This window comes from Haliotis rufescens, unplaced genomic scaffold (assembly GCF_023055435.1).
Source record: "Haliotis rufescens isolate VD_foot unplaced genomic scaffold, xgHalRufe1.0.p SCAF_15, whole genome shotgun sequence".
NCBI classification, from domain to species: Eukaryota; Metazoa; Mollusca; class Gastropoda; order Lepetellida; family Haliotidae; genus Haliotis; species Haliotis rufescens.
Genome location: NW_025963835.1, coordinates 11,381,767 through 11,409,616, shown reverse-complemented (window position 1 = coordinate 11,409,616; position 27,850 = coordinate 11,381,767). Strand labels below are relative to the sequence as shown.

Genomic DNA, 27,850 nt, shown 5'->3' with positions numbered 1-27,850 from the left:
GCACAGAGCTGAACCTCTCATTGTTAATATTTGCCTAAACAGTCCCTCACCAACACATGATGTCACTGATATTTATAGCCTTCTCCAGGACAAAACATCCCAGGAGCCGACAACGGCCTCACGCTTAGACTTGCTCGGTCTCACAATCTCATATCATATGGAATCCACGTACCGTTCCCAAAATACTTTTTAAAAATAATAATAAATGTATAATAATGTATAATAACATATATAACATGTAATAACATTTAAAAACAATCAAACATCCACATGGTTAAAGAAAATGGTTTCAATGAAATAATATATAGTCACAGAGTTAATTAAATTTGGAGAGAAGCCTGGCTCCAGTCTCCTTCCTTCCAGCTGATAGAAGTGAACTGCTAGCTATGTCAACAAAGACCCTGGTTGACTGGTCTAACAAAGCCAAGCCATTCCTACATGTCTTTCTCATTGTGTTAGGTTGCTTGTATCAGGGCACATCCAGAAAAAAATGTGTTGTCTTAATTAAACATACAACTTTCTTTTTTCAACTTATATTGTAGCTCTTGATAGAATAAGTACATGTTTCTCTACATCTTGAAGATAATTCATTAAAATTTCTTATTTTATCAAATCTGTTGAGATCTAAGAAACAGTAAGAAAATAGTCTTAAAAATAAAACTATCTGATTACATAACTTTTTAGCTTTTCATGAAGCAAATAAACATATATTTTCATGTACTTTGAAGACAATGTTCTTTTAAAATTATTGACCAAAATATTATCCGATCTGTTGTAATTTATGAAACAGTAAGAAAATGTCTACATGTAATCTGTGATGAAAATGATATACACACACATATATATATATGCCTGCGTGCACAGTTGAATATATGTCAGTTGAATTCATGATTACATAAAAAACTAGACTATTCAGCTACGAGTATATACAGCATGCCACATTCCAGTCACAGCTGTTCCTATCTGCACGACCAGTAAATCTAGTAACTCTAGTAATAACACTAATACCCCCAGTCACACACCTAGGGCTAGAATTGAAATTCAATTGTCTCCCTGATTCTGCCATATGGCACAATCCCTACTGTGAAGGGGACCAACCCATTGTTGTAAATGGGTGTGAATAGAAGTCACAGCTGTTTCAGAAACAAAGACCCAGATTCAAAAGTGACTGCTTTGACATTTGTATGATGAAGACAGGGCTTGTGAAAGTGGGTCACAATATTCTTTCCACAAACAGCTTTTCAGTCACAATAATGTGGTGCGGCAGAAAGAAATAGGTACCTACCGGTACATAGAAGATATGTATGATGCAGGTGGAATAACCAGCTACATTTATAGCAGAATAATTGTAGCAAGGCTTTATTTGTTTGAACTCTGGAAATATACCAAGTTAAAACTAAACTTTAAGTAGACAGGAGCATTATAACAAAGTTCTTACTTTTTCAAAACATCTCCCATGTAATGATCTAAAACTAGCGTAATAGTCATATGGATATGTTAGAACGGAACTACAATTATTAATAACAGATTCTTTTTCTTCGAAACAGAGTGGTGGGGGAGGGAATCACATAAATGATCACAGCAAATTCACAGTACCCAGTTGTATATAACTGAAAATGCATCCAAAGCAGGTTTTGAAATAAATCTTAAAAACAAATCAAGATGATATTTTCCTACAACTTGGAAATTAGATCACCTGCAAAAATACTCCTGAAATCTTTCCGTGGGTGCCAAGTTGCCTATCAAGATCTGAGGTGGAAGATCTGGCTGGTATGGTCTATTTTTGCTAACAAAGTGGCCTGAATCTTCAACTAACGACCAACATTTTCTTTGACTAAATAGGTGAGAAAAAAACATGCTAATAAGATCCAATTGGGTCAGCACTTGACCCACAAATCATAGACATGGCAAACAGCCAAGCTATTGATGGTGAGTTACCACTGCAACCATTTTTATAACACTGTCTCTGATTGGACAGCTGTGAAGCAACAAAAGTTCTGATTGGTCATTGTGACAGTTATAGGTCACTGGCATCTACTGGTTATTTTGGTCAGTCAATATTGACCACAGGTTTACAGACTTGAGTCCTATTCATCTCAAACGGCTGTGGAACAAATTAATTCTGTATTTAGAAGAGAAGGACTTCCTTTGTCACAATCTCACACCTACAATGTAGACAAAGGTATTTCGAGATCCACTGTTCATTCTCTCGTAAACAGTCTATAGGTTTTGTATAATCCAATAGAGAAAGAGTATACACTGGTCACCTTTGTTGATTTAATTAGTTCAAAAGGTCAGCTTTCTCTGGATACCTGTGCTATTCATACAAATTCTCTTCTAACAAACCGACAACAATTTGCCTCGCCAACCGAGTTAGACACAGCCAGTGGTTCGATCGTCCTCAGAGCATCTGGAAGCACAAGTCTGTTCTCCCCAAGTCTGTTTAATGTGTCACATAAACCACCAGTCAAAATAAGTAGATACACTACCCTAGATTGAGTCATGGCATAAAATAACTTGTGTTCAAAGAAATTGTATTCAATAGTACTCAAATAGTTCCCAGACATTTGAGCCTTCAAATACAGCAGTAACACAGTTCTACCTCATAGTAATTTCCTACCTTAAGTCTATATTCTGTGACACTATTGGAAGTAAATGACTTGCTTTAACTGATCCTGTGAGTTGGTGCATGAGTGAGTGTGTGGATGCTGTGAATGAGTGCGTGAGTGTGTGGGTGCTGTGAGTGTGTGGGTGCTGTGAGTGAGTGTGTGAGTGTGTGGGTGCTGTGAGTGAGTGCGTGAGTGTGTGGGTGCTGTGAGTGTGTGGGTGCTGTGAGTGAGTGCGTGAGTGTGTGGGTGCTGTGAGTGTGTGGGTGCTGTGAGTGTGTGGGTGCTGTGAGTGAGTGTGTGAGTGTGTGGGTGCTGTGAGTGAGTGCGTGAGTGTGTGGGTGCTGTGAGTGAGTGTGTGAGTGTGTGGGTGCTGTGAGTGTGTGGGTGCTGTGAGTGTGTGGGTGCTGTGAGTGAGTGCGTGAGTGTGTGGGTGCTGTGAGTGAGTGCGTGAGTGTGTGGGTGCTGTGAGTGAGTGTGTGGGTGCTGTGAGTGTGTGGGTGCTGTGAGTGTGTGGGTGCTGTGAGTGAGTGCTGTGAGTGTGTGGGTGCTGTGAGTGTGTGGGTGCTGTGAGTGAGTGCGTGAGTGTGTGTGTCGGTGCTGTGAGTGTGTGGGTGCTGTGAGTGAGTGCGTGCTGTGAGTGAGTGCGTGAGTGTGTGGGTGCTGTGAGTGTGTGGGTGCTGTGAGTGAGTGCGTGAGTGTGTGGGTGCTGTGAATGAGTGCGTGAGTGTGTGGGTGCTGTGAGTGTGTGGGTGCTGTGAATGAGTGCGTGAGTGTGTGTGTCGGTGCTGTGAGTGTGTGGGTGCTGTGAGTGAGTGCGTGAGTGTGTGGGTGCTGTGAGTGAGTGCGTGAGTGTGTGGGTGCTGTGAATGAGTGCGTGAGTGTGTGGGTGCTGTGAGTGTGTGGGTGCTGTGAGTGAGTGCGTGAGTGTGTGGGTGCTGTGAATGAGTGCGTGAGTGTGTGGGTGCTGTGAGTGTGTGGGTGCTGTGAGTGAGTGCGTGAGTGTGTGGGTGCTGTGAGTGTGTGGGTGCTGTGAATGAGTGCGTGAGTGTGTGGGTGCTGTGAATGAGTGCGTGAGTGTGTGTGTCGGTGCTGTGAGTGTGTGAGTAAAACGGGTATGTCTGGGGGTGTCAGATTAATGAGAAAATAAGTGACAAAAACAACCTTTTACTGAAAACTAAACCGGTATAGTTTCAAGAGTGCATACACAACCTCTCAGACGACTAAGCCAATGCATTATCAGTCAATGTCAGTCTCAGTTTGAACATTAATACAAAAATTAAGTATAAACACAAGAAAAACCCATCCCAAATATTTGTATAATTATTTTTTTCTTCCTCTACTCATCTATCCATAAATCTATTTCACACAACGTACCCAAGTAAACTTTTCAATATCAACCAATCAAAACTCATCAAGACATCAGGAACATGGCAAGGTGCATTGTGTACTTGAATATGAACCAATCAGAACTGGGACAACTCAACTCCCTCTCACCCTGTGGAATATGGCAAGGTGCATTGTGTACTTAAATATGAACCAATCAGAACTGGGACAACTCAACTCCCTCTCACCCTGTGGAATATGGCAAGGTGCATTGTGTACTTGAATATGAACCAATCAGAACTGGAACAACTCAACTCCCTCTCACCCTGTGGAATATGGCAAGGTGCATTGTGTACCTGTCTCATCACAACTGGGGATAATCCATTCAGGTAATTAATTCAGGTGTAGCATACAAGGTGTAGCATACACGCATCCTGGCCTGCCTACGACAAGCTGTCAATCAGTCAGCGCTGGCAGTGACCTCTGGTGACAGGTCAATCAAACAGTGAGGAGACAGATACAAATATGGGCAGTTTGTTGTGCACACATGAACCGATCGTCCCAAGGTTGTTCAAATCAAACCAGGAAGCCTAGTGCACCTACACGTCTTGAAAGAACGTCCAAAATTACAGAAAATATCGTAGATTGCATAAGGTGACAAAAACTGTTTGCAAAAAACGCCTGTGTGGGAATTTCACACCTTGTCCCTCCTCTTCATTATATAGAATCTGTGGCGAGAACGTCCACACAAACTGACCACGGTGTACTGAGTGGGCCAAGACAGGGAAAACGTAGCTGAATAAGCTATTACAGTCAGGAATGTATCTGGGCCAACACAGAGGCCCCTATTCACCACTACAAGACAGGGAAAACGTAGCTGAATAAGCTATTACAGTCAGGAATGTATCTGGGCCCACACAGAGGCCCCTATTCACCACTACAAGACAGGGAAAACGTAGCTGAATAAGCTATTACAGTCAGGAATGTATCTGGGCCCACACAGAGGCCCCTATTCACCACTACAAGACAGGGAAAACGTAGCTGAATAAGCTATTACAGTCAGGAATTTATCTGGGCCCACACAGAGGCCCCTATTCACCACTACAAGACAGGGAAAATGTAGCTGAATAAGCTATTACAGTCAGGAATGTATCTGGGCCCACATAGAGGCTCATATTCACCACAACATCTGCAACAAATGTCACTAGAAAGTCCAAAATTGGAATGAAAAATTCCTAGTTCTATACAGCTATAACTAATGTCAATGGGAAGAGTCTTGAAAGCTACGTCTAACACTACTGCATAACATGCAATATGAAAAAAACAATGTTAACACACTCCTGAATTAAAGAACAAAACACTTAAAAAAAGCGTTGAATAAAATATTTTACTTTCCGTGTCCACTTAGTTTGAAATACTAGAAATAGCCCTGACAATGTACAGTTGAAAACCTAATGGTATACCGTTATAGACATTCTATTTTAACAATATTGACGCCTAGTTTCTAAGTAACAGCTGAACTCAGTAATCTAAAAATAATACACAACTGTGGTTCATTCTTATTGTAACAATCATCTAACATTTCAATTCAACTATTCTCTTCTGTAGCGCTTCTAATCCATATCTAGTTTCATTAACTTAGGAATTACAAATCTAAACAAAAAAAACATACTCACCATGCATACTTATGTTCAAGTAATAGAGAGATTTGATTGGTCAGTTTTACCCACTCCTAGAATGGTTATATATAAGTACAACAGCAATTCAAGAACCTGCCAATATGGTAACTCTCTACCTGATATATTTTCCGTCGGAGAGATTGATTTTTTTCTGCTACAAAAGTGGTATAGACAGGCTGAGTACCAATGACGCGGGTCCTACTAAAAATACATCCAGGTACGGTTGCAATAAACGTCATTCCTTACTGTTATAGGAAGTGCTTTGGATAGATCTCCTTATATTCAGTTATTAAAGCAACATGGAACAAGTTCACACATGATTTCATCTATAATATTCCACGCACAAGTATTGGGGAGAAGGAAGAGCTGATGAGAGGGGCAGGATTGGACTTAAGCTGGTATTACTGTTACAATTTTAGGTCTTGGCATGTTTTTTCCAAAAAAAAGCAAATTAATATCTTGGGTGTTTCCACATTTCAATTACATTACAGACGAGGGGTGATATGTAGTTCTTGGGCTTCACATTACTCTAAAAATCCTTGTTTACATCTGACATCTGTTAAAACTCCAGCTATACCCCTGAAGCTGCATGACGTTTATCATGGACAGATTCAAACAGAATACCTGCTTCACACACTTGAATCACTGGTGAGATCATATTCAGCAACTTCATTTCCAGCTAATAAGTCATAGTAAATGTTTCACTGACTTCTCAGCAGGGCCTACTCATTGAGGATAGTGATAACCAGCCACAACCATACAGCCTTCAACCTACCCACACAGAAACAGACAACCATCGACCTACCCACACAACAGATAACTGTCGACCTTCCCACACAGAAACAGACAACCATTGACCTTCCCACACAACAGATACCTGTCGACCTACCCACACAACAGATAATTGTCGACCTTCCCACACAACAGATAGCTGTCGACTACCCACACAGAAACAGACAACCTTCAACCTACCCACACAGAAACAGACAACTGTCAACCTACCCACACTACAACAGACAAGAGTCAACCTGCCCACACAACAACAGACAACCATTGACCTATCCACACTACAACAGACAACTCATTGACCTACCAACACATATAAAACAGACAACCGTCGACCTCCCACTTGAACAGAACTGAAGGAAAAGACATAGTTTTCACTAGTTGCTTTACAAGACCACCAAAATATGAAATCACTTTTGCTTTTTCTTTCACAGCTAGGTATTACACTAAGAATATGTAAGTAATATTATTCCCAGCTGTCGGAGGAGCAATCACATCTGATGACTCCTCAAACTCCTTGTGAGTCTGCAAATGATGATATCGGAACAACACACCCTTTGATGTTCTCCTTGACTTTCCCTGCAAATATGTCTGGGTGTAAACAAAGACAACATCTGCTGAAATTTGTGTTGAACCATAAACTAACAATATACTCAATATAATGCAGAATGAAAAAATAATACTTTTAAGGCATCTACATTTTGGGGGCCAAAGATTTGTAAACCAATTATATAAGAATGAATGGCCTAAATGTCCAACACCTCAGTTGCTATTTGAAGCTGAAGTTTACAGCATATGATATTCCCAACAGAACGCACATGCGCCTCCACCCTGACATATACATGTGCACCACCAACACAGCAGGCTGACATTCAACCGACCTCCAAACCTATTCCTGCTCTAAATGTTTAGACTGGGTAGGGCAGGTGAAAATACAGGTAGCATACAGTCAGTCACAAATATTCACAGGACCTGACAAATAAGCACTATTCTGTTACAAAATAGATCACATGTTTGGGCTTATTTGTAGCAGTAACATGTTACATTTCTTATTTTGGGTTGACTGGTAACAAATGCTTGTACATTGACATTGCTAAATGTTTCCTCCAGAAACAAGAGAAATATTATACTCAAAAGTAAGCTTAAAATGCACATTTACAATAACAAATGTTGCATGATATGCCAGTAATGTGAGAAACATAAATAGTTCATGTCAATTCAAATCCAACATATCTACCATATTTCATGGAAAATATTCCTGAAAAATAATGTATGTCCCGAACATGTCAGAGGTAATCATCACCATACAAAGGATACATTTCTTGGAAGAAGTCTATGTGGGGTGGCTGAAGTATATCTAATGATGATAAGACCTGCAACAAAAATAGTCCATGTTACTGGCAATACAGTCAAGTCTCATTACATTCATAACAAACATCTTAACGTTCATCTTGTGGGGGGTTCTCAGTTGGAGTAGTCCCCAGTAACCTAAGGTTGTATTACAGTATGGGGGTTGTTCCTAACATCAATCACTGGTTTGTCTGCACCAGATTTGATTAATTCAGGCTGCAATCATATAGACGGAATCATAGAACATTGGAGGGAGAGGGGATATATACAGAAAACATAAATTTAGGGGTCATGAATATTTATGGAGGATATTTTTTGTAGCGAAGACTGAGCACACAATTTCATAAAAATATCCTCCAAAGTATTCATGATCCCCAACTTTTTTTTGGCTCAGTAAGCATTTCATGTTTTGGGTCTAACAGCTTTGATTACCAAACTTAATATCCATAACATCCTTGGTTATTATAGGGAAATCACTGGTTAGTTCCAGTCTCAATCCCAACACTGCATCAGACAATCTACAGATACAGTCTTCTAAGAAGAGTTTTGACCATATTCATGAGAAATGAAAGAAAGTGTTTAGTAGTGTGATGAATACATTTATCAGCAATGAAATAACATTTGTTCCTTTGGATCCCACGAGTTTTAAGGTGAAAGGGCATTCTACTGTAGATAATTTACTTCTTCTGGGACTATATCTATGGGCTAATCTTCCGGCCAGGTGGAATCCTGCTCTGTGTTGAAACATAAGCCTCAAAGTAAACAGTCACTTCCACTGCTAAGGCGTGGAGGCATTCTTCCCCTACAGTTGCCAGAGAGGGGGTAGAGATTTTATCACTTGACCTGGGGCCTACTCCCACAACTGTCGCAGTTTAAACAAAATAGACATGCTGACTAAGCACTTATTGTACAGGGACACATTTCAGAACATTGTTCCTGATTTCATAAACGTGTCAACTGGTTAAACAACAGAAAACTATTTTCATTCCCGATCTGAGCTCAATATTAGTTTTCCTTCAATGGAGCTATTTTTAGCATAACTCGACCTCTGTAATTCTATGTTCATAATTTTAGAATATCTTACTCTGATTTGTCTAGCTGAAATTATAATGAAAAACTATGTTAATTAATTTTGATATTTTACAAAAATTGGAATTGTTCATGTCAATAAAAAAATAGTTTACAAAGATAAACAGTTTAGGCAATTGAAAACATTGATCTTATCCACTACTCTTACAGGTACACATGTTTTGAGATAACCCTAGACATTTTTTAGAGCTTTATCCTTGCTTTAACATGTTTTCCTTAAACAATGTTGGCCAGCAGGAAAATACTGAAATCATCCAAATATAGGTTATTGAGGGATGCTGACAGGATATCTCACTTTACCACAAATACATATTCTGAAACTGGAATTTATTTAAATTTACTTTACATTACAGCTGCTTGTCTGCACATACACTGTAGTGCTTGTTCCCAATGGCAACCCATTATACTGACCAGATGACCACAAGTGTGACACATGGCTTATGTCCATAGAAGACAGGCCCATTGTACAAACATTTCCTCTACCAAAGGCCAATACATTGTCATGTGGTCTGTCCCTGGAGTCCCTGTCCACTGCCCTGGGGGGACTACATAGAAGGGGAGGTCACCAGGTTCCACCAAAAAATTGCATAAACACAGGTTTTTACACCCATTAAAGTGGTTCATACAGACAAATGTCAAGGACAATATTATGATCTGTCATAGTTGTCAGCATTTGGGTTATTCCAATTTCAAATCAAATGCCACTTGTGTGCAAGTGGTTTGTCTTATTCCAACCATATCACAGCATATGGAGTGCCAGTATTGGGAAATATCAAACCAAGATCTTTGCCATGACAAAGCAACACTTTAACCTCATGCCTACCACCCCCTAAAAAAACACTTGAAACCAATTTATTGTAAAGCCAGCTACTTGGAACTTATTTTGTTGCCTTAATTCACTCATCTTTTATTGGTAAACCTTTACTTGAAATTTGGGCACTTTTAAAGGAAATCCAATTGATTCCACGCCCTTTGTCCAGAACCCCCCACACTACCCACAGTTGATGGCCAACACGTACATTCAAGCAGTAAGGACCCTGTGCACATTCTGATTAAAGTCCTAAAACTGTGATGACTTCAGCTTGAATATTTCTCCCAACAGTAGCAACGTGGACAGAGGGACATCAATGGACAGATTTAGCTGTGGGCCTGCTGGTTCAGCATTTACTATTGCTGGTATGCTTCCCTGGTCCGTACCTACCAGAACTTATTTCAAGCCATCTCTCAGATCAAGATGGAAAGAGTGAGTGAGGAGGAGTATGGTGCCTGCTTGAGTGTTGATTTTTTCTATTAATAATATGATAAACATTTCATGTTGTCTTGGTATGATGTCACCAAGTCACTGAGCCTGATCACCCATTCTGTTAAGTTGCCTAGTACGACAAGCATAGGAGCAAGAACCAACCAACTCTGGAACCTACTGGGGATACAACTCTGGCACCAACTGAGTCCCAACTGAGGAGTATGAAAGGGAATCACCATCTGGTTTAATGATGACAAAAAAATGCTTCTCCTATTATAAGGTCACCTTTCCCTCAAGGAGTGATACAATTGATGACTTATTTTTTAAACTGGAAGAAGTTGTGTGACTTACATTATCATGCCTGAAGTGGCAGAGCATCCGAAGTTCTCGGTACACCCGTTTACAGGAGATGAGGTTTTGGAAGACATTAGGCATCTTCTTGAGCGCCACCCGTTTGCCGTCACGAGGGTCTGTCACAGCCCTGAAAACACAAAAAACACACAAGTGATAACAGTCATACAACTAACTACACTGAAGAAGTGCTACAGGTATGGTTGTAACGGTACATTGGTTTGATGTAAATGAAGAGGGACTATGTATCAATACTGACACGTACAAACAAGGCCATCCTATAATATATCCTGAGAAAAGGTGGTGGTGGAATGGGGTTTAACGTCGCGTCCAAGATTATTGCACTTATATAGCGACGTGCATGCACGTGTGTGTGTGGCTGCTTGAACTAGTCCGGACTGATGCCGATTTATAGTGCTAGCACACTGAGATACCATGCCGCAGTTTAACATGAATACCCCACTCAGACACAGTATACTGACTCTGAGCCGACCAGTCCTTGTTTTAGCCCCTTAATGCCGAGCGCCAGACAGGGTAACAACAAGTACCATCTTTTAACGTCTTTTGGTATGACGCGGCCGGGGATCGAACCCCGGACCTTCCACTCTCCGGGCCCTGAGAAAAGGACTGACTGAAGCTACATGTGTAATATCGCCACCGTACTATCCAGATATGTATCAAACTGTAACATGATGTATTGTTGCAGGACTATTGATCATTAACTTATACACCTATGCCCCAAAGCGATCTTGGTGCTGCAACTGTCGTACATCGATGGGACAGTATGGGAGTTTTTATTATCTTAGCGCTAAGATCAATTTGTGGAACTGTGCCCAGATCAGCAAGTTCTACACCACATGACACAACTCTACAGGACAGAATACTTGTACATCACTGAAGATGTATATTTGCCTCCTCTTGTGATGATGGGCAATTTGAAAGTGCCTTTTTGTTATTCATTGCCATTTGTTGATTTTCTGATTAGGAAAACATTATGTGTGAGAGATCAAACTTAAGATTATCTTTACCACTTTATTCATCCAGGGTGTCTTTTATGTGGTATTCACAAGTCTTGAAAAATTCAACACCATTCCAAATATTGACGTATACTTAAAAAAATAAATATTCTATTGTTACACTATTCGAGCATTTCAAAGTTAAAATTTATTTAATCAGAAATACTTGGAAATGGTGAATTTATTCAATGGTATTTCACACATCACTAATTTACATAAAACTATTATTAAACATTACTCCAAGACAAACTGCAGTAAACGAGACCACATATCAACATAAAACTGCTGACATCGACACTTGTCCATACCCTGCATGACAAATGTCATCAACTGAATGGCCCGTCTAGGAACGGGCTTGGCTGGTACTGCAGCAGGAAATCAGGGATATTGTTATTGAGTGGTCACACAAGCATAAAACTATCAACTAAAGACACCAACAACCCGAGGTTAGCCACCCCAGGTGACAAGTTCACAGTCCGCACACACTGACCACCTTTGTCACACGAAGAGGTCACACTAATAAAACTGGTTTCTTGGTCATGTTCAGCTGATTATCAAAGTCCAATGACCCCAACACTCTATCCAGCACAAGTCAAGTTTCTTCCTTTCCACCTAATCAAGTTGGCCCCGTGAAAAACAATGAAATCAATTGAAAATCATGTCAAAAGTCTAGTTTCAACAATACAATTGACATACAATTAGGCCAAAAAGTTCTCAATAGTTAATCATGTTAACAGATACTTCCAGAGAAACCTAATTCAGTAAAAATAATGTGGACAAAGAAATATCCAGAGTGAGTGAGTGATTTGGGTTAATACCAATATCAATAGTATTTCAGTCATCCCTGGCGACATGCTTAGGTCATTATTAGCTGAGTGAACAAGAAACATTAGTGTTACTTGATTGAAACCATTCTGTTAAAGGTACGGGAACAGCCGGCAGGATATTCCTCAACAGTAATACACACCCAGTGACATCTAATACACAGAAATGTAAGTGAGTGAATACGGTTTAATGCCATTTTGAACAGTATATATATATATTGCTGTTTGTCATCTTGATGTGGGAGGAAAGCCGGAAGTCACTTGACCACAAGGATAGTGCCATTAACCTCGAGATATAATCAGAGCTAATCCGGCATTCTGGTTTCTGGCATGCCTAAGGGACACAACTCTGCACCCCCATTTCTGGCGCCTCAGACAAATAGATCACCATGTCGCTGCAAGATCGTAGTGCAAATACTGATTCCGTTACGTCATCTATGTCACGAAAGAGATCACCTATATGGAGCTAATGGAGAAAACCGACAAGACTTAACTGTCATTGGTTCACTTCATGCATATACACATGATTCAGCCTCTGAGTGGGAGACAAGCATCACCAAGCTCCTGGGAACAGGAGGGGTGTACGTTTGGGATCACATGTTAACAACACATACCACTCAACATTTACAAAAGACCAACCTTTTGACTATTTTGGTCTTAACAATTGTTGAGCAGTACACAACTATGATGAATGCATTGTGAGTTATTTTCGTTGGGTAGTCGACCTACTTTTGTTGAAAATATCCACAAGTGTTTGTTGCATGTTAACATTTAGCACATCAGGTCACCCATGAATCAGACTGAAGCAAAAGTGTTTAAGTCTAAAAATGGAAAAGAGGTGCACACCCTGCCCCCACACACCCCTCTCTGGGTGTGTGGGTGAGAGAGCTATGATTTAACTAATGTGACCTGTTACTGAACTACCGCCCTGGCTAGTGTGTATGGCTATAGATTTCTACAACATAATATTTGTTAATAGCACACTCCAAGGTATAACTTCATATCTATACAGTAAGAATCCTTGAAGCATAGTCAACTCAAAAAGTGGCGAGGTCTGGCTGAAAAGCTTCTTTCACAGGCAAGGTCTTGTTGAACAAGCTCTGTCCTGACCTCAGTGACAAAGGGCCCTCTTTATCATGATCACAGAGACTCAATGTTATTGAAAGGGACAAGGAAAGAATTATGCCTTTGATCTGATCCTATCTGAGCTTCAAATGCCATGGAGTTATGAGGTTTATACCACAGTCAGTGTCTATTGTCACATATACACCAGTCGTAACACATGGACAAGCCTGGTGAAATATACGATTACAATAGTGTGAAATGTCAACTATGTTGTTAGATCAGCATCACTTTGGGACCATGCTGTATTGGTCGAAATCCTGCACTTATTTTAAAAGCTCAAGCAATGCGACACTTATGTGTAAGATAAAATATTGATTCTGTTGCTAGACATTCAGAAAAAGGAACTACTGCATCAAATCTGTGTAGTCATCATCCAATCATATGGTGTATAGTGTCTTAAATAATAAAATTACTTAAGTAAAACCAATCACTTTTTCATAATATGTTTAAGAAAACGAAAAAAACCATGAAATGTCTTCTAACATATTGGATCAATATTCATCAGATCGTGTAATAAAATATTTATGGTTCAGGCCGACAAAAACACAAAGGTTCAAATTACACGAAAATTGGGTTTGGTTGGTAGACAAGTTTTATTAACTTGTATTTTGGAAAGGCAATAGATTTTATAAGATCATCAACGAATATTGTCGCGGTTTTCAACTAATAGTTAATTGAGAAATCAATTAACATGTAGAGGCTTTTTAGGGCCTGTTAGCAATTTAATAATCTGAATGTATAGCAACTGATTGTGTGTGTGTGTCTGGTTTATCGCCACTTTTAACACATCTAGTTATATCATGGCGTGTCAGCTTAATATCGGAGTAAAGCCAGAAGTGATGCAGGTCTCAGACATAAATCACTTCGGTGAAACCCACGAGCACGGGTATGGTGCTGACAAACCTAGAAACATAATCGGGGCAAACCGGGATTCGAACCCACAATCATAGGTTTCTGGCGTGACCAAGGGACGCAACTGTGCACAGCGAATCGCGGCGCCTTAGACGACTGGGCCAACCGTGCCCCCAGCAACTAATTGAGCGTCTCACATCCTGACAGTATCGATGGGCACTGGTTCTACACTACAAGATACTGTTGTCCTGAAGACTGGGTGTTGTTGAGGGGAGCGTCTCACACACTGACAGTATCGATGGGCACTGGTTCTACACTACAAGATACTGTTGTCCTGAAGACTGGGTGTTGTTGAGGGGAGCGTCTCACACACTGACAGTATCGATGGGCACTGATTGGACACTACAAAATACTGTTGTCCTGAAGACTGGGTGATGATGAGGGGAGCGTCTCACACCCCAGCTGAAAGGGTCTGGGCAACATCTGGTGTTCATTGCCGCCTCTCAGCATGTCTAAATAGATAGCCATACCTTCTCCCTCCAGCTGGGAAGAAACCAATTTGAAAGGCTGACTGGCTCAAAACCATCAGCTTGGTAATAAATCTGGATGATAAGCAAGAAACACATCCCTTTGGAGGGGGTTGATTGGCCAGCTATATGAACTCTGCCCTGATTTACTGACTGTGTATACACTCCAGTCAAAATGACGGCTCTCCGTTTTTAAAGAGTTATCTGTCATGATAAAGTGACTAATATAGGTTGGCCAAAGACTAAAAAACCTTTTAGCAGTATTTCTGTTAGATCATGGTGTTAGTCTCAAGTGGAAGAAGATCTGTAAGTAATGCAAGCTTTAACATTTTCCACTTTGGTGAAATCCATGTAAGTATGACAAGAGACTATATGTCCAGTATTGAGGTCTATCTGGATCTGAACGAAGCACCAGTGGTTCATGGCTGCTTACAGTGGGGGACAACTCTGTACAAACCCCAAGAACACACAGCACTCGTATCATCGCTCACAAAACAGTGAAAAATATTTCCATTCCAGAATAGGGTAATATTTTATTCATTTCTAGTAAGTAGAACAAGAATGGATCAATTTGCATTATGAAATATTTCAATGCATTCATACAGTATCATGCATATCCCATCAACATCAACAAATATATGCCATGCATATAACATACAGAATTAGTTTCATTTCCAGACAAACTGCTGACAATATTATGCCCTATAAAAAAAACATTTATCCAGCATATCACATCGCGATACCAGGCTGTAGCAGTAATTAACACATCGGCATGTCTAGCTCGGAGCATGAAAGCACTCGCTGACTTGTCAACACTTACATCAGCCCCAGGAACACAAGGCAACATCTTCAACTGTGGTCTTGTGTCATCACGCAGCAGGGTTGACAACAATGGAGGATTACAGTAAGTCAGGTCATTGAGAGGTACACAGAATCTTGAAATATCGGCCTGTTATTTATCAGTAGATAATTGACTATTTTGTTATAGGTCATGTCATCGAGAGGTGCAGAAAATGTTTAATTTAGTCTTGTTATTACCAGTAGAAAATTGACAATATTGATGATAGGTCAGGCAATTGAGAGGTAAAGAATCTTTAAATATTGTCTTGTTATTATCAGTATACACATAGACTGACACGTCAAAGAAATCTTTTATATAAAACAATAAATGCTCTTAAGGATTATACCAGCAGGTTGGGGCAGAGGGGGGCATACAGGATCTTCAACTGGCATTGTGTTCCATTATATCACTGGAGAACTGACTGGATCATTACAGCAGGTGAGAGGTCAAGGAGAGGTTAGGGGTCAAGCAGTGGTAAAACACAAGGTCTAATTACTGCTTCCTGATGAACTTCCCTGTATTATTACATGCTTGAAGTGGCTTGACAAGGACATGTCTGTCACCCACTTCCTGTGTGGTCTGTCACACACTGAGTCTCTTGTCAGTGAGTCGGCTCTAATGACACTTTGAACAGCAACTGACAATATACAATGTATTACACCACTGCCAAAACACTTTTACATGACTTTATACACTATTCAAGCAATATCACAGAAGGGGACACAAATTGTATTTATGTGGGGAATCAAACCCAGGCCTTCAGCATTACTGGCAAATGCTTCCACCACTAGGCCACTCTACAGCTCACTCAGAAGGAAAGCTCCAAGAAACATAGGTCATGCAAGTTTGTGGAACCTAAAGTGTGAGAATGGTGGTGACAAACCGTGACTCAGAAATCTGAACCCAATACATGGCTCACACATTCAGATGTGTAGTACAGATTTTTGATAGCAACTTAAAAATGTAAGAAATCCCATTAACAAGCTGTCTTAGTAAAAGTCACCTTGGTTAAATATAAGCCAAGAAATGATCCCTGAACATCTGAACATATGAACCGTACGTCATAATTAAAGATCAATTCCTCAGAACAGAAATCACTTAATGTAACTTTCTACACACCCCTATTAATCTGATTAGTGTTGTACAAGGCTCTGGTAGTCCACTAGCAAATTGTAGCTTGATTTCCCTTAGGGCTATCAACTGATGGCAGCTACCAATGTTGTACAATGGGTCTGGTAAGGCAAGATTTCAGAATAGGCAGTCTTACACTCAGTTGACGACATTTCATTCAATATTTACCCTGATTTTTTTCCACAAATAATGTGTTATTGATTAGCTAAATTTAGGACTCCACAAATATGTGAGCCATACTGCAGTGGTTCGGGGAAGATGGTTTTGCTAAACATGTGTATAATGTAAGATAGGCTCATCTAGAATCTGTGTATCTGTACCATCAATGTGATAAGAAAATGATATGGCAAGCAGGGCCACATGAATGGAGAGCCATGAATGCCCTTCTTATCCACAACTACACAACACTGGTAATATTAATATATCCCTTGGCAGGTTACACTGAAAAGTGCATTTGGTTATCATATGGCTAAATGAGTATAAATATATATTTCTAACTGGCGAGGAAGGGTGTTTTTAAGAAATTGTTAAAAGTAATGAGGGGGTTCGAATGGAACTAAGAAAGAGGTGAGTTTTGCAGCTTCTTGGGCGAAGTGAATGTAACACTGCTTGTCCACATCATATCAGCACTTGCTCTGTTTAGAAAACCATATACTCAACAGCTTCCAGTTACTCCTTAAACCTGTCTCACATGTTTGTGAATGGGTAACAGAAACACTGACCACACATTTCAAAAATAGAAACAAGAAGGCCTGATGAAACGTCACACATCAATGCCAAAGACACTTGTAATTGTTTCATCCTAACCAATAAGACACAATGTGTCAGCTAATGATTAGCCATTACAAACATCTCAGTAATTATTAAACAGTAACTAATCCTACATACAACCTGTCACTACATGAATGAACCAGCTATTTATACCGCGATGAGCCTGCCACAACCTCTGCCACATATCCCAGCAGTGAAGTGGCATGGTTCATATGTAACACATCACCATATTGGCGCAATGCACGTGCAGCAATTCATATTCACACATACATAACATAATTGACTCGGATATCATAACATCGACTCCTACAAGCGTTGCCCTAACTCAAGATGTCTGGACAATGTACAGGGCAGAGCCACTTCCTGGATGGGTTGGACTGTAGGACTAGTTGGCACAGTCTTGTGCTGTTAATGTCAGCAAGGACAATGACATGGGATGAGGATTGATGGGGATTTATTGGAGAGCATCATACCGAGCATCACACATAAGACTCTTCCTTGATGAGCAAAACTCGCATTTAGCAGTACAGGAGTAGAAGACGATTCAGGTCATGTCTTGTAAATTATTTACAAGTTGTTACATGAGTGCAAATTACATCATTCATAGACTATTTGGTGGAAGAAATGCTGTTTCAGCAAGCTAGTATAAAGTATAATATTATAGCGCCAGTCCACGGGTAAATTAAGGGTTAGTCAGATCACATTTATGTGTATGACTTCATACAATATGGATATTGCTGCAATCCATATGAGCAGACTGGCAGTGTAATAATATACTATCATATTGGAATATCAATGCCAGCCTATCGAGATAGTTACCCTATAGGATTTTGAGGTATCACCAACATTTGTTGAGAAAGGTTGAGACTACTGACGGTGACAAGACACATCTTACCATATTCTCCTCAACAAAGGACAGACCTGGTTCATTTATGCATATTCCACTTGATAGTTGGCACAAATTTTGTACTATCCCAAATGAGGGTGTTTGTGCAATAGAAATTTTTATCTTTATCTTGTTCTATAATTCATGTTTTTATATTTAACAAGCCCTATCAAACAAGCCATATTTGCAATAATGTTTCCTCAGTGGGAAAAAAGTGGCAATAATTTTTTTAAAATATTCTAGCACATGGAGATTAAATGAACATGTCCAAAACCATATTATGATAATAGTTTCCAATATATATTGATATTATTCATAAACTAAACATGCTAAATGTCTCAAACTGCAATACAGAGTAATGCTGCCGATGTTTATCCCCAGAACAGTTATGATATTGGCAATCTGTCAGTCATTCCACATCAGATATGTATGGTATACAACAGCAACTCTGACAGGATATGACATCAACACATTCTCCTGAATTACATACCTAACTAATGCAGAGGTTGATTACGTATGTTAACGGTAGAACAAACTTGTACCCAGCAAATGCCCTTCATAATAATCAAGCTACCGGCATTCAAGGAAGGTACATATCATATTTTCATCTACATGATGTAGGGAATATAAAACCTTTATGTCCGGAGGAGTATTCAAGTCGTATTCCCATTGGTGAGAAATGTTTAGTTAACCCATGATATGAACTGATATGATATCACTGTTAGATAGAGTGTTGATGTTAACTCCTACAGTAGATGGTATATATGTGGAGGGTCTGTATATGTTTTGCAAAATGTGCAAGTCTGAGCGTTTCCCACTGTATGTACCTTCACTAGAACTTTAGATAAAAACATGAAATAATAATTTTTTTCTGGCTGCCTGAAGAAGTCATCATTCGCTTCCTCACTTAGCAATATTTAAGCAATCTGATGGTGGCCTGTAAATAATCAACTCTGGGTCAGACAGACCAGTGATTGATATTATGAGCAAGATCCATGTTGCTGGTTCACTCTATAAACAAGTGACTGAGGCAGACCAACTGATCTCTGAGCCTGTACACAAGGAGGCTGCATAAACCTGGTGATACTCTTGTTTACGGAACATATGAAACATGTTTCCAGGCACACACGTGTTTGTTTGCTCCTTCTGTGATGGGTTGTTTGTTTCTTGTCTGTTGTGCGTAGGGGGGACATTCTACATACACTTCTAAGGAGGCTGAAGCCAGACTATGGACTTTCATCAATACCAGTGGTTTGTTAGCTGTACACTGTGCAGTAGACAGCACTCATGATGAGCAAAGGTGAACACCTACTGTGAGAGACTGTCACGTTCTAGATAATCACGTTATCTTGTACATGTTGTACTAGGGTGAACCTTCTCACCTGGCCGAGTAACCCCACATTTCCTCATCACATTAACACACATTGTTACTGTGACTTGCTGATAGGAAATAACTCGCCAATCTACCAGCTCACGTACAGAATCCACAGATATCATCTTAGCAAGAGCATGAATGCTGCATGTATATAACAGAGATTGATGCTGTTTGTTCCACATATGGTAAATAAGGCAACTGAATCTAAAAACAAAATTTTATCTTTATCGTAGAACATCCCACCAGCCATAAAATTCCATTATCTAATTGTATCCTGAACACACAAAAGTTTCTGATATGAATATTTTGGGGGATTTTCTTTCTTTCATTCAGTATATAATCATCACATCCAAAAATAGTCCTGAGTGAAGGGTATTTGTATTATGCACATGAAGCAAGAAATACAATTTTTAATGTTTAGCATAAAGTCTGTTCTCAATCCCGTTTGTTCACACTGATCTAAATGGAAATAAACTGATTGACAGACCACTGTCATACATAAACACGATAAATAGTTTTGTAATATGTTCAACTCAGATTGTTTTAGTTTATTATATAGGACTTACATCAAAATCATCCATTGATCATAAAGCCATTTTCTTTCTTTTCAATTTTGCATAGGAATCAGGTGCCTAATGAGAACATAATAAGTTCACTTTCAGTCAATAGTGTTGGAAATAGCTAGCAGCTCGTTACCCAATCAGACCCAAGGCTAGGATAGATTTAGGCAGAGAAGCAATCATTCAAGTGTCCTTTCCTGTCTATCATATTTCTAACTTTCCACATAATCTATGGCAATGCCAAATACCCATATAGAAGATGTATGTGAACTATTTGGAATTTAGATTTCAGTTTACTACTACCACCAATGCCTGAAGCTCCTTGTGACTGCTGCTAAGGCTAGTGACAGGGTAAGATTCAACTAACATCCTATGGGCCATCAAACCAGCCACATATGTGGGGACACCTAGAGGGGGCCTCAAACTTTATGTTCATCAGGAGAAGCCAATGCATTAACATGTTTAAGCAGGAGAATGAAAACGTCAGTCCTATCATATTTTCTCTCAATTCATACTACAGTTCTGATGAATGTTAACATTACATCAGTGAGTGAGTGAGTGAGTGAGTGAGTGAGCAATATCATGGTGGGACACAAACAATGTTGTAAAGGCCCCACTACCCCATGACATAATCACAACATTTAATGGTATCACAACAGTCTGTTAGCAGTCTGGCAAGGGTCCTGGCACACCAGCTTGTCTTACACACATGCACCAACACACCCGGCCATGACGGCCCCTGATACAACTACAGTACATCACAGACTAGAAGAATTACACCAACGCTATCACGGTGAAACCCATAGGATTATCCAGCATGTCAGACGATCGTTTAGAAACACTGAATGACCTCATCTCAACATGACACCCTCCCAATCACTGTTTCTCTGTGCATGACCAGACACTGTGACTGTTGATGATGCCCCACCGTTCAAATCTATGGGAATCCAAAATAATCTCCATTTAGTTTAACTTTCCCTTTAATAAAGAGTCCTCCACAACAGAGTCAGTGAAGTGTGTAACCTTGTTTAAAGTCATCTTAGGACCTGCTTCAAAGTTTCCACAGACGGATGTCAAGATTTCTTTCACTGTTACAGCATTGTCCTAATCAAATGTGGCTGAGTGTTTGTCAATCACCATTCAAGCATAAAGCCTGGTTCAGGGAGACAGGCATTATACTATAGATCCACAGCAAACAGACTTCTAATGTCAGATTTTCGGTTTATCAAATGTCAGATTTCTGTCTGAGCTCTCCACATTCATGGTATTTTCAATGTACATGCACTTGTTCATCAGCACTGAAGGACATCAAGATGAGGGCTATATTGATCAGCAAACACAGGGTAATATCATCGACCTACAAATCATTACACCATCATTACAAAACATCATGCCCATCTTGATATAGGTAAAACACAGTCAACAGAATCCAAAATAAAATGTTGATAAATGATTTGAGAGAAGAATATCATTTACAATTGAGATGTTTCTATGCAATTCTAGTGTGCAAGTTATTCAATATCATTACGTTACAGCTCATATAGGCCACCAACAAAGCACTCAAGGCTGGACCACACAAACTAGGGCTGGGACGGGTAACTCGGGTCGGGTGGGTCCTGAGTAGGACCCGGGTACCCACAGGACTACGCGGACCCATGGTTAGTCATGTGATATATTGTTTAATGACAAAAATTATCTAAAGTCACTAATGTACCCATTTCTTTCTGACAATTCACCCATTCCTTCTGACTTGTATATGTTTGAATAAAGATAAAACTTCATGCAGTAAACTTCTGTGTATGCATGACCGGATTGTTTTACACGTATATCTAAATACATTTTGCCAGGGCTACAGTCAAACTTTTCCAAATCGGACAGTTTGTACCTGTCTCTTGATATCTACAGTGGGTACCCGGGTAGGGTCGGGTAATAGGGTGGTGGGTACCCAAGTAGTAAATTTGGACTCGTCCCAGCCCTAAGACAAACCATCTACAGTATGAGCATTGGACACCAGCCACATGTAAAATGAAAACTCAGCATCTTCAGTAACCATGTCCAATCATTTTCAGGAGTGAGTGAGTGAGTGAGTGAGTGAGTGAGTGAGTGAGTGAGTGAGTGAGTGAGTGAGTGAGTGAGTGAGTGAGTGAGTGAGTGAGTGCTGCTTTATGCCCACCAACACTTCCGCTCATCAGCATTTCAAACACTGCATAACCCCCAAAATATTTTTGACACAAGTATTTCTCTAACTGATCAACTACTTATCTTCAGCCTCATCTTTTGAGCAAGATGTACATACATGTAGTTTACAATAAAAATGTTTGAAACCCTGCGATGTATGGAAGTTGGCTCTGGTAATAGCCTCGTGGTACATGCAGTGTGTACCACTGGCAGCTGGGTATGTAGGTAGGTGCCATCTGTTATCACTGTGCCTATCAGTGTAGTAACCTCTCCGGTCTTCTTCATCGACTCCCCAGCCTGTGCGCCTGGCTGCATGAGTCATACCCAACTACTACTACATAGCTCTACATCCATACAAAAACAGTTTCTGGAAATAGATGGGAGACACATGCACCACACTATGAATATGTCTCATAGGTTCTCATGTTGTGGCCAGGCTATATGTTTATGAACATCAAATTGTAGTTTTTGTTAAGATTAAGCAAATGTCAGGTTACTTTTCTTTGGCGAAGAATTTAAGGCCAAACAAATGTATGATATAATATCAAGCTATTTTTTTCAATCCCTGCAAAAACATATTGCAATGTTGCTTTTTCAACAAAATATTTCCAAAGACGGTAATATTACGAACTCCTAAACTTGCCTTAAACAATACTAGTGAAGGCCTCAATTCTTAATGATAACAATAAAAATGTAACTATTTGTAAGGTAGTAAATGAAGTAGTAGCTTGAAATATCTAAAACCTGATTTGAACTTTAGTTTGAAGCTTTTAACTAATTTAACGAGAGCTATTTTCTGTGTCAGCAATGAGAAAGCCACACCAACATTAAGGCTCTTAAGAACCGTGCAGAAAAGACTGGGAAAGGACTGATATGCATCTAAGATTAGCTGCATCTACTGAACCAAAAACCATCTTCATTATTCATAGTGCCATCAAAATTTGATAAGAATCAATAAGTGGACAAAAATGCAGTTCTTCCAAGATGTTCTTGAGGCAGCTGCAAGATGTGTGTCTGACACAGATCTAGCACAATGTCGCTGTGCAGGCAGGAACGATATTGTGGTTATGTATAGTTGTGTGTGGTGTACTGCTGTAATGCCACAGGTGTGGATACAGAGTATGCAATATCACCAGGGTGTGTGATGTGCACAAAGCATGCAGTATGATGAGAGTGTATATGATGTGAGGATTGTATATGATATGGAATGGGTATGAAGTATGATCACAGAGTATGCAATATTTGAAATATTTCACTTTGCATATTGAATAGGACACATGTTGTACTGATTGCAAATATCTGAGATCCTCAAAAAACAAAAACACATAATTTCCTGAAAATGAATTCAATGTTCAGTCACAGAACATATATAACAAATGGAGAGGACTTGGAAGGGGTGTTCTAAATGCAATAACAGATACCAGATATAGCCATACTCAAGCAGGACAATGTGGACAGTAACAGCAGCATACTGTCAACACTTGACCTTTCACCTCCTACCCCTGGCCATGCCTCAGCTTTCAGGGGTAACAAAGAGCTGACCCCACCTCCTGCCTCCACAACCAGAGTCAAGTCAAATAATACCTCACTAGGTCTGGGATTGGCCACAGACAGGAGACAGGTGAACACGCTTTGCCACCGCTTTGCCACCGGACAGCTGGTGTGGGTGGAAACGTGTCTCAACCTGTTCCTAGGGGGAGCTATTCAAAATTGTTAATGGGGTACATCCTCTGGCAGGATGGGTGGGAAAGAGGGATGGCGTGCTGGAGATTATACACAGGACTGGCCACTTCAGATAAAACAGCAAGTCTACAACATGACAATGCCCAACACTGTGTTGTCATATATGGATCAGGATTTAATACTGACACTCATGCCCCCACCCACCCACCCACCCACCCACCCAACACCAAAAAAAATGAAGAAACAGTTTTTTTAAATGACTGGCTGGATGTAAAAAAAAGAATAATTGGGAAAATATTCATAAGCCTAAAGACACATCCGGTAAATGGCATACATGTTTATAAAATTACATTTAAAAAATTGCTCAATCTCTAGTGGAGTGATTTATGAGTTTTTCAACATAGTTGGATTATATTTTCAACATATAGTTTCAAAATGGATAAATTATACAAAGAATTATAGATTAACAAATTCATTTATAATTACTGATATCAATCTTATTGTTCTCATTTTAATGATTTCATTTCGATATTCAAATAACAAGCATCAGTGTTTAATGTGTGATATAAATATATTTAGTGAAGACCTCAAACGAACATATGCCATACATATGGCACAAAGTTGAAGAACAAGCACGCCATACATATTACTGTCAAAGAAACTTTCTTCATGACTACCACATTGGCTGTGGAGCAAGCCAGTAAATTCTATCGCAAGGCATAGCCAATAAATCTGGGAGGTTTGGTCATAAAACACTTAATGTTATAAAGTAACTTGGAGATACTAAATGTCAACTCAGCGAAATAACTGAGGTTATGAGTGTTATCAAGTCAACACTGGTACTATGGACAGGCGATTCAGTCCCCCTCAGCCATTCAACTCTGTGACGATGCCAGGGATCCCCAGGGGTCCCAGGGGTCCCAGGGGTCCCAGTGTACCCACTCCCCCATGCTTGTCACAGACTAAAATAGGAAACATGCAGTCACATGGCTGTTGATTCTGTCTCCTGCTACCCAGCTGTATCAATTGATGATCATGCACTGTGTATGGGGGTATATGAACACCAGTTTGGTTCACATGAAGACAGGGATAGTAAACATCCATTTGGTTCACATGAAGACAGGGATAGTGAACACCCCTTTGTTGAAAGCCCTGCATCTTCATGTCACACATCAACCATTGGTCTGCATGGATAGAGGTGATCATGTAACTATTATAATGATGCAGATTGTGAAACAAAACCAGCCACGAGTCCCACATTCATACACTGTGAACTTCATGTACCCTGGATGTTTACTTGTCATTTGCTGTATAAATATAAACCTGGGCTTCATCTATCCAGTGGAGACAAGAATCAGACCTACACAAGTTTTACCTGCTAGCTGACAGCAGCACCATGAAATCTGGTCCCCAAAGGGTTGTAATCAATGCATCTGTTCAACTGAATCATCAGATTTAGACAGAGACTAATTCTGGGGGTCACATGTAGTTCATTATACCCCAACTGACTCTAGAAAATTGGCACTAGCTCCATGATCAGCGAGGCGACATCGTCACAGCAACCTTTTCTTACAGAAATAATACAAGCCATACAATGACCAGCTGATGGAATTTGTTATCAAGTTACAACAATTATCCCGAAGATCATTGTGTTATATGTTTCTTAAAAACGAAATTGGTCACTAATCAACTGTTTTCAATGACTTAATATGCAAAGACAACTGAACCAGAGACAGCGAGGAAGTCTACATTGTTTCAGGAAACTAGGAGCACAGATAGACAGCTGCCTGAGGAGGGGATGTCAGCTAGATGGATAATGCCTGATCTGAGAGACTGGCAACAGTCTAGATGGTCCTTGCAGGCTGATTTCATTATTGACCAGGGTTCCACCTCAGTGTTGTCAGCTGTGACCTTGTAATGAACTCATAGCCCAGTGGCCACAGATCATCACTAGTTCACTGATCGGACACACATGCTAAATACATGTTCGGGGCTGGTTAAGCTGAATGAATGCAACTCAATAAGGATGAATACTTTCATGACAGTTGTGTTCAAATCAGTCTCACAAATGTTTACACTGGATACATTGTTGGGGCTAGTATGTCAGGCTGAGGGGCCCTGAAGAATGTATGGATCTAGGGAAATCATAATGGATAGTTATGGGTAAATTCCCATGATCCCTTGTGAGATAAAGGAAAGGAAATGCTATGTCTAGGTTGGGAAAGATGATAGCCAAGTGCCTTAAACCCACAGTGCCTCTCTCTGGGAATTGCTTCAAAGGTTAGGCACATTATGTTGAGTGCTCAGAAAATGCTGGATTTAATATCTGTCAATTATATGTTTGTCAAGATGGCAAGGTTAGAGAGATATCATACAAAGGATGTCTGAATCCACCTTTGGGCACAACAGTGGGAGCTTTATTCCTGTAATTATTGTGTTTTGAATTTCCAGAAATGTTGGAAAACATACACAGAGTTGATGATTTCAAATTTTAGCTGTTAGTAAGAAAACACCTTAAGCAAAAAAAATTTCACACAGTGTCATATTGGTAGTCATTTCAATCCATAGTATAATGAATTGGAGAGAATGTTCTGTAATCATGGTTACATTGACTGACCCACCGGTCAACTCCTCTAATTCTTTCAGAAGATAAACATCAAGTGTTTTCAGATGTGTGGGAGTTATTGAGTATTTGAAGCCAGGAAGCAATATGGAACCAGCAGCATCATTTAGGAGTAATATCCGTAATACTCTCTCCCTATGTGAACACTCATGATAGTAAGACATATGATGTCATGCTGGAATAACATAATGTCATGATGTGATCTATGCTTCCATGACAAATAACCCTGTTCTGTTTAGCAGACTCTGGACAAGAGCAACTAAACTGAAGTTGTTTTGATAAATATTAATCAAACCTAAAATATCAATTTTGTTGAATACTATGACTGTTTTGAAATTTGGAATTGAAAAGAATTGCACTCAGAAAAGTATTCACATGCAGTCAAAAGGCCAACATATTGCAGGGATCCATTCCTGTTTAATGTTGTTTTCAACCAATCTGATTGCAACACACTCCCATCCATTTGGCAATCATGTATAGACATAGTGTCATCTTCCAATAGAAGGTATGAGATATTTAGAACGATGATCTACAATGGACAAAACATCAGTCTCTATACTTCATGTCTTACATCCCAGAACATTAACCTCATCACCCTGTATTCAAAGCAGTAATTAGAAAGCATCACCCATCCAAGTCTTAAACGGTTTGTTGTCATGCTAATTTCATTGCACTTTGAACCAGATGACCCGCAGTGGCTTACAGGTATCAGAAAACACTAACTCACATTTAAATACACCATAATCATGCACTGACCTAGCAAGCTGGATATACAATACTGTTAGCACCCACATTACCAGGAACAATGAACTGAGTACAACATTGTATACATGTCTGTTCAGGGCTGTACATGTTCTCTCATGAGGTGGTCTTCAAACAATATCACTAATCACACAGCTGGTGGAAGGTGGGAATATTTATACAGGGCAGACACCAGGTACATGGATCTAGGTCAGGGAGGACAATGTTGATGGATGGATGGGGCAAAATAGGGCATCATTCAGAAACATTTTGTAAATAGGTCACAG

The 27,850-nt window shown here is 39.8% G+C and overlaps 1 protein-coding gene across 2 annotated transcripts in view; it reads right to left on the bottom strand.

Annotated features, from left to right (window-relative positions):
• The window catches only part of LOC124110426 (serine/threonine-protein kinase NLK-like), a 61,454-nt gene that overhangs the window by 21,090 nt on the left and 12,514 nt on the right, over positions 1-27,850 (bottom strand). For both annotated transcript variants that reach the window (XM_046469790.2, XM_046469791.2), the window contains exons 2-3: positions 10,431-10,560; positions 7,715-7,770 (exon numbers count right to left, since the gene is read on the bottom strand). In XM_046469790.2, the coding sequence (XP_046325746.1) occupies positions 7,715-7,770; positions 10,431-10,560 (186 nt within the window). The remainder of the gene's footprint in view (positions 1-7,714; positions 7,771-10,430; positions 10,561-27,850) is intronic.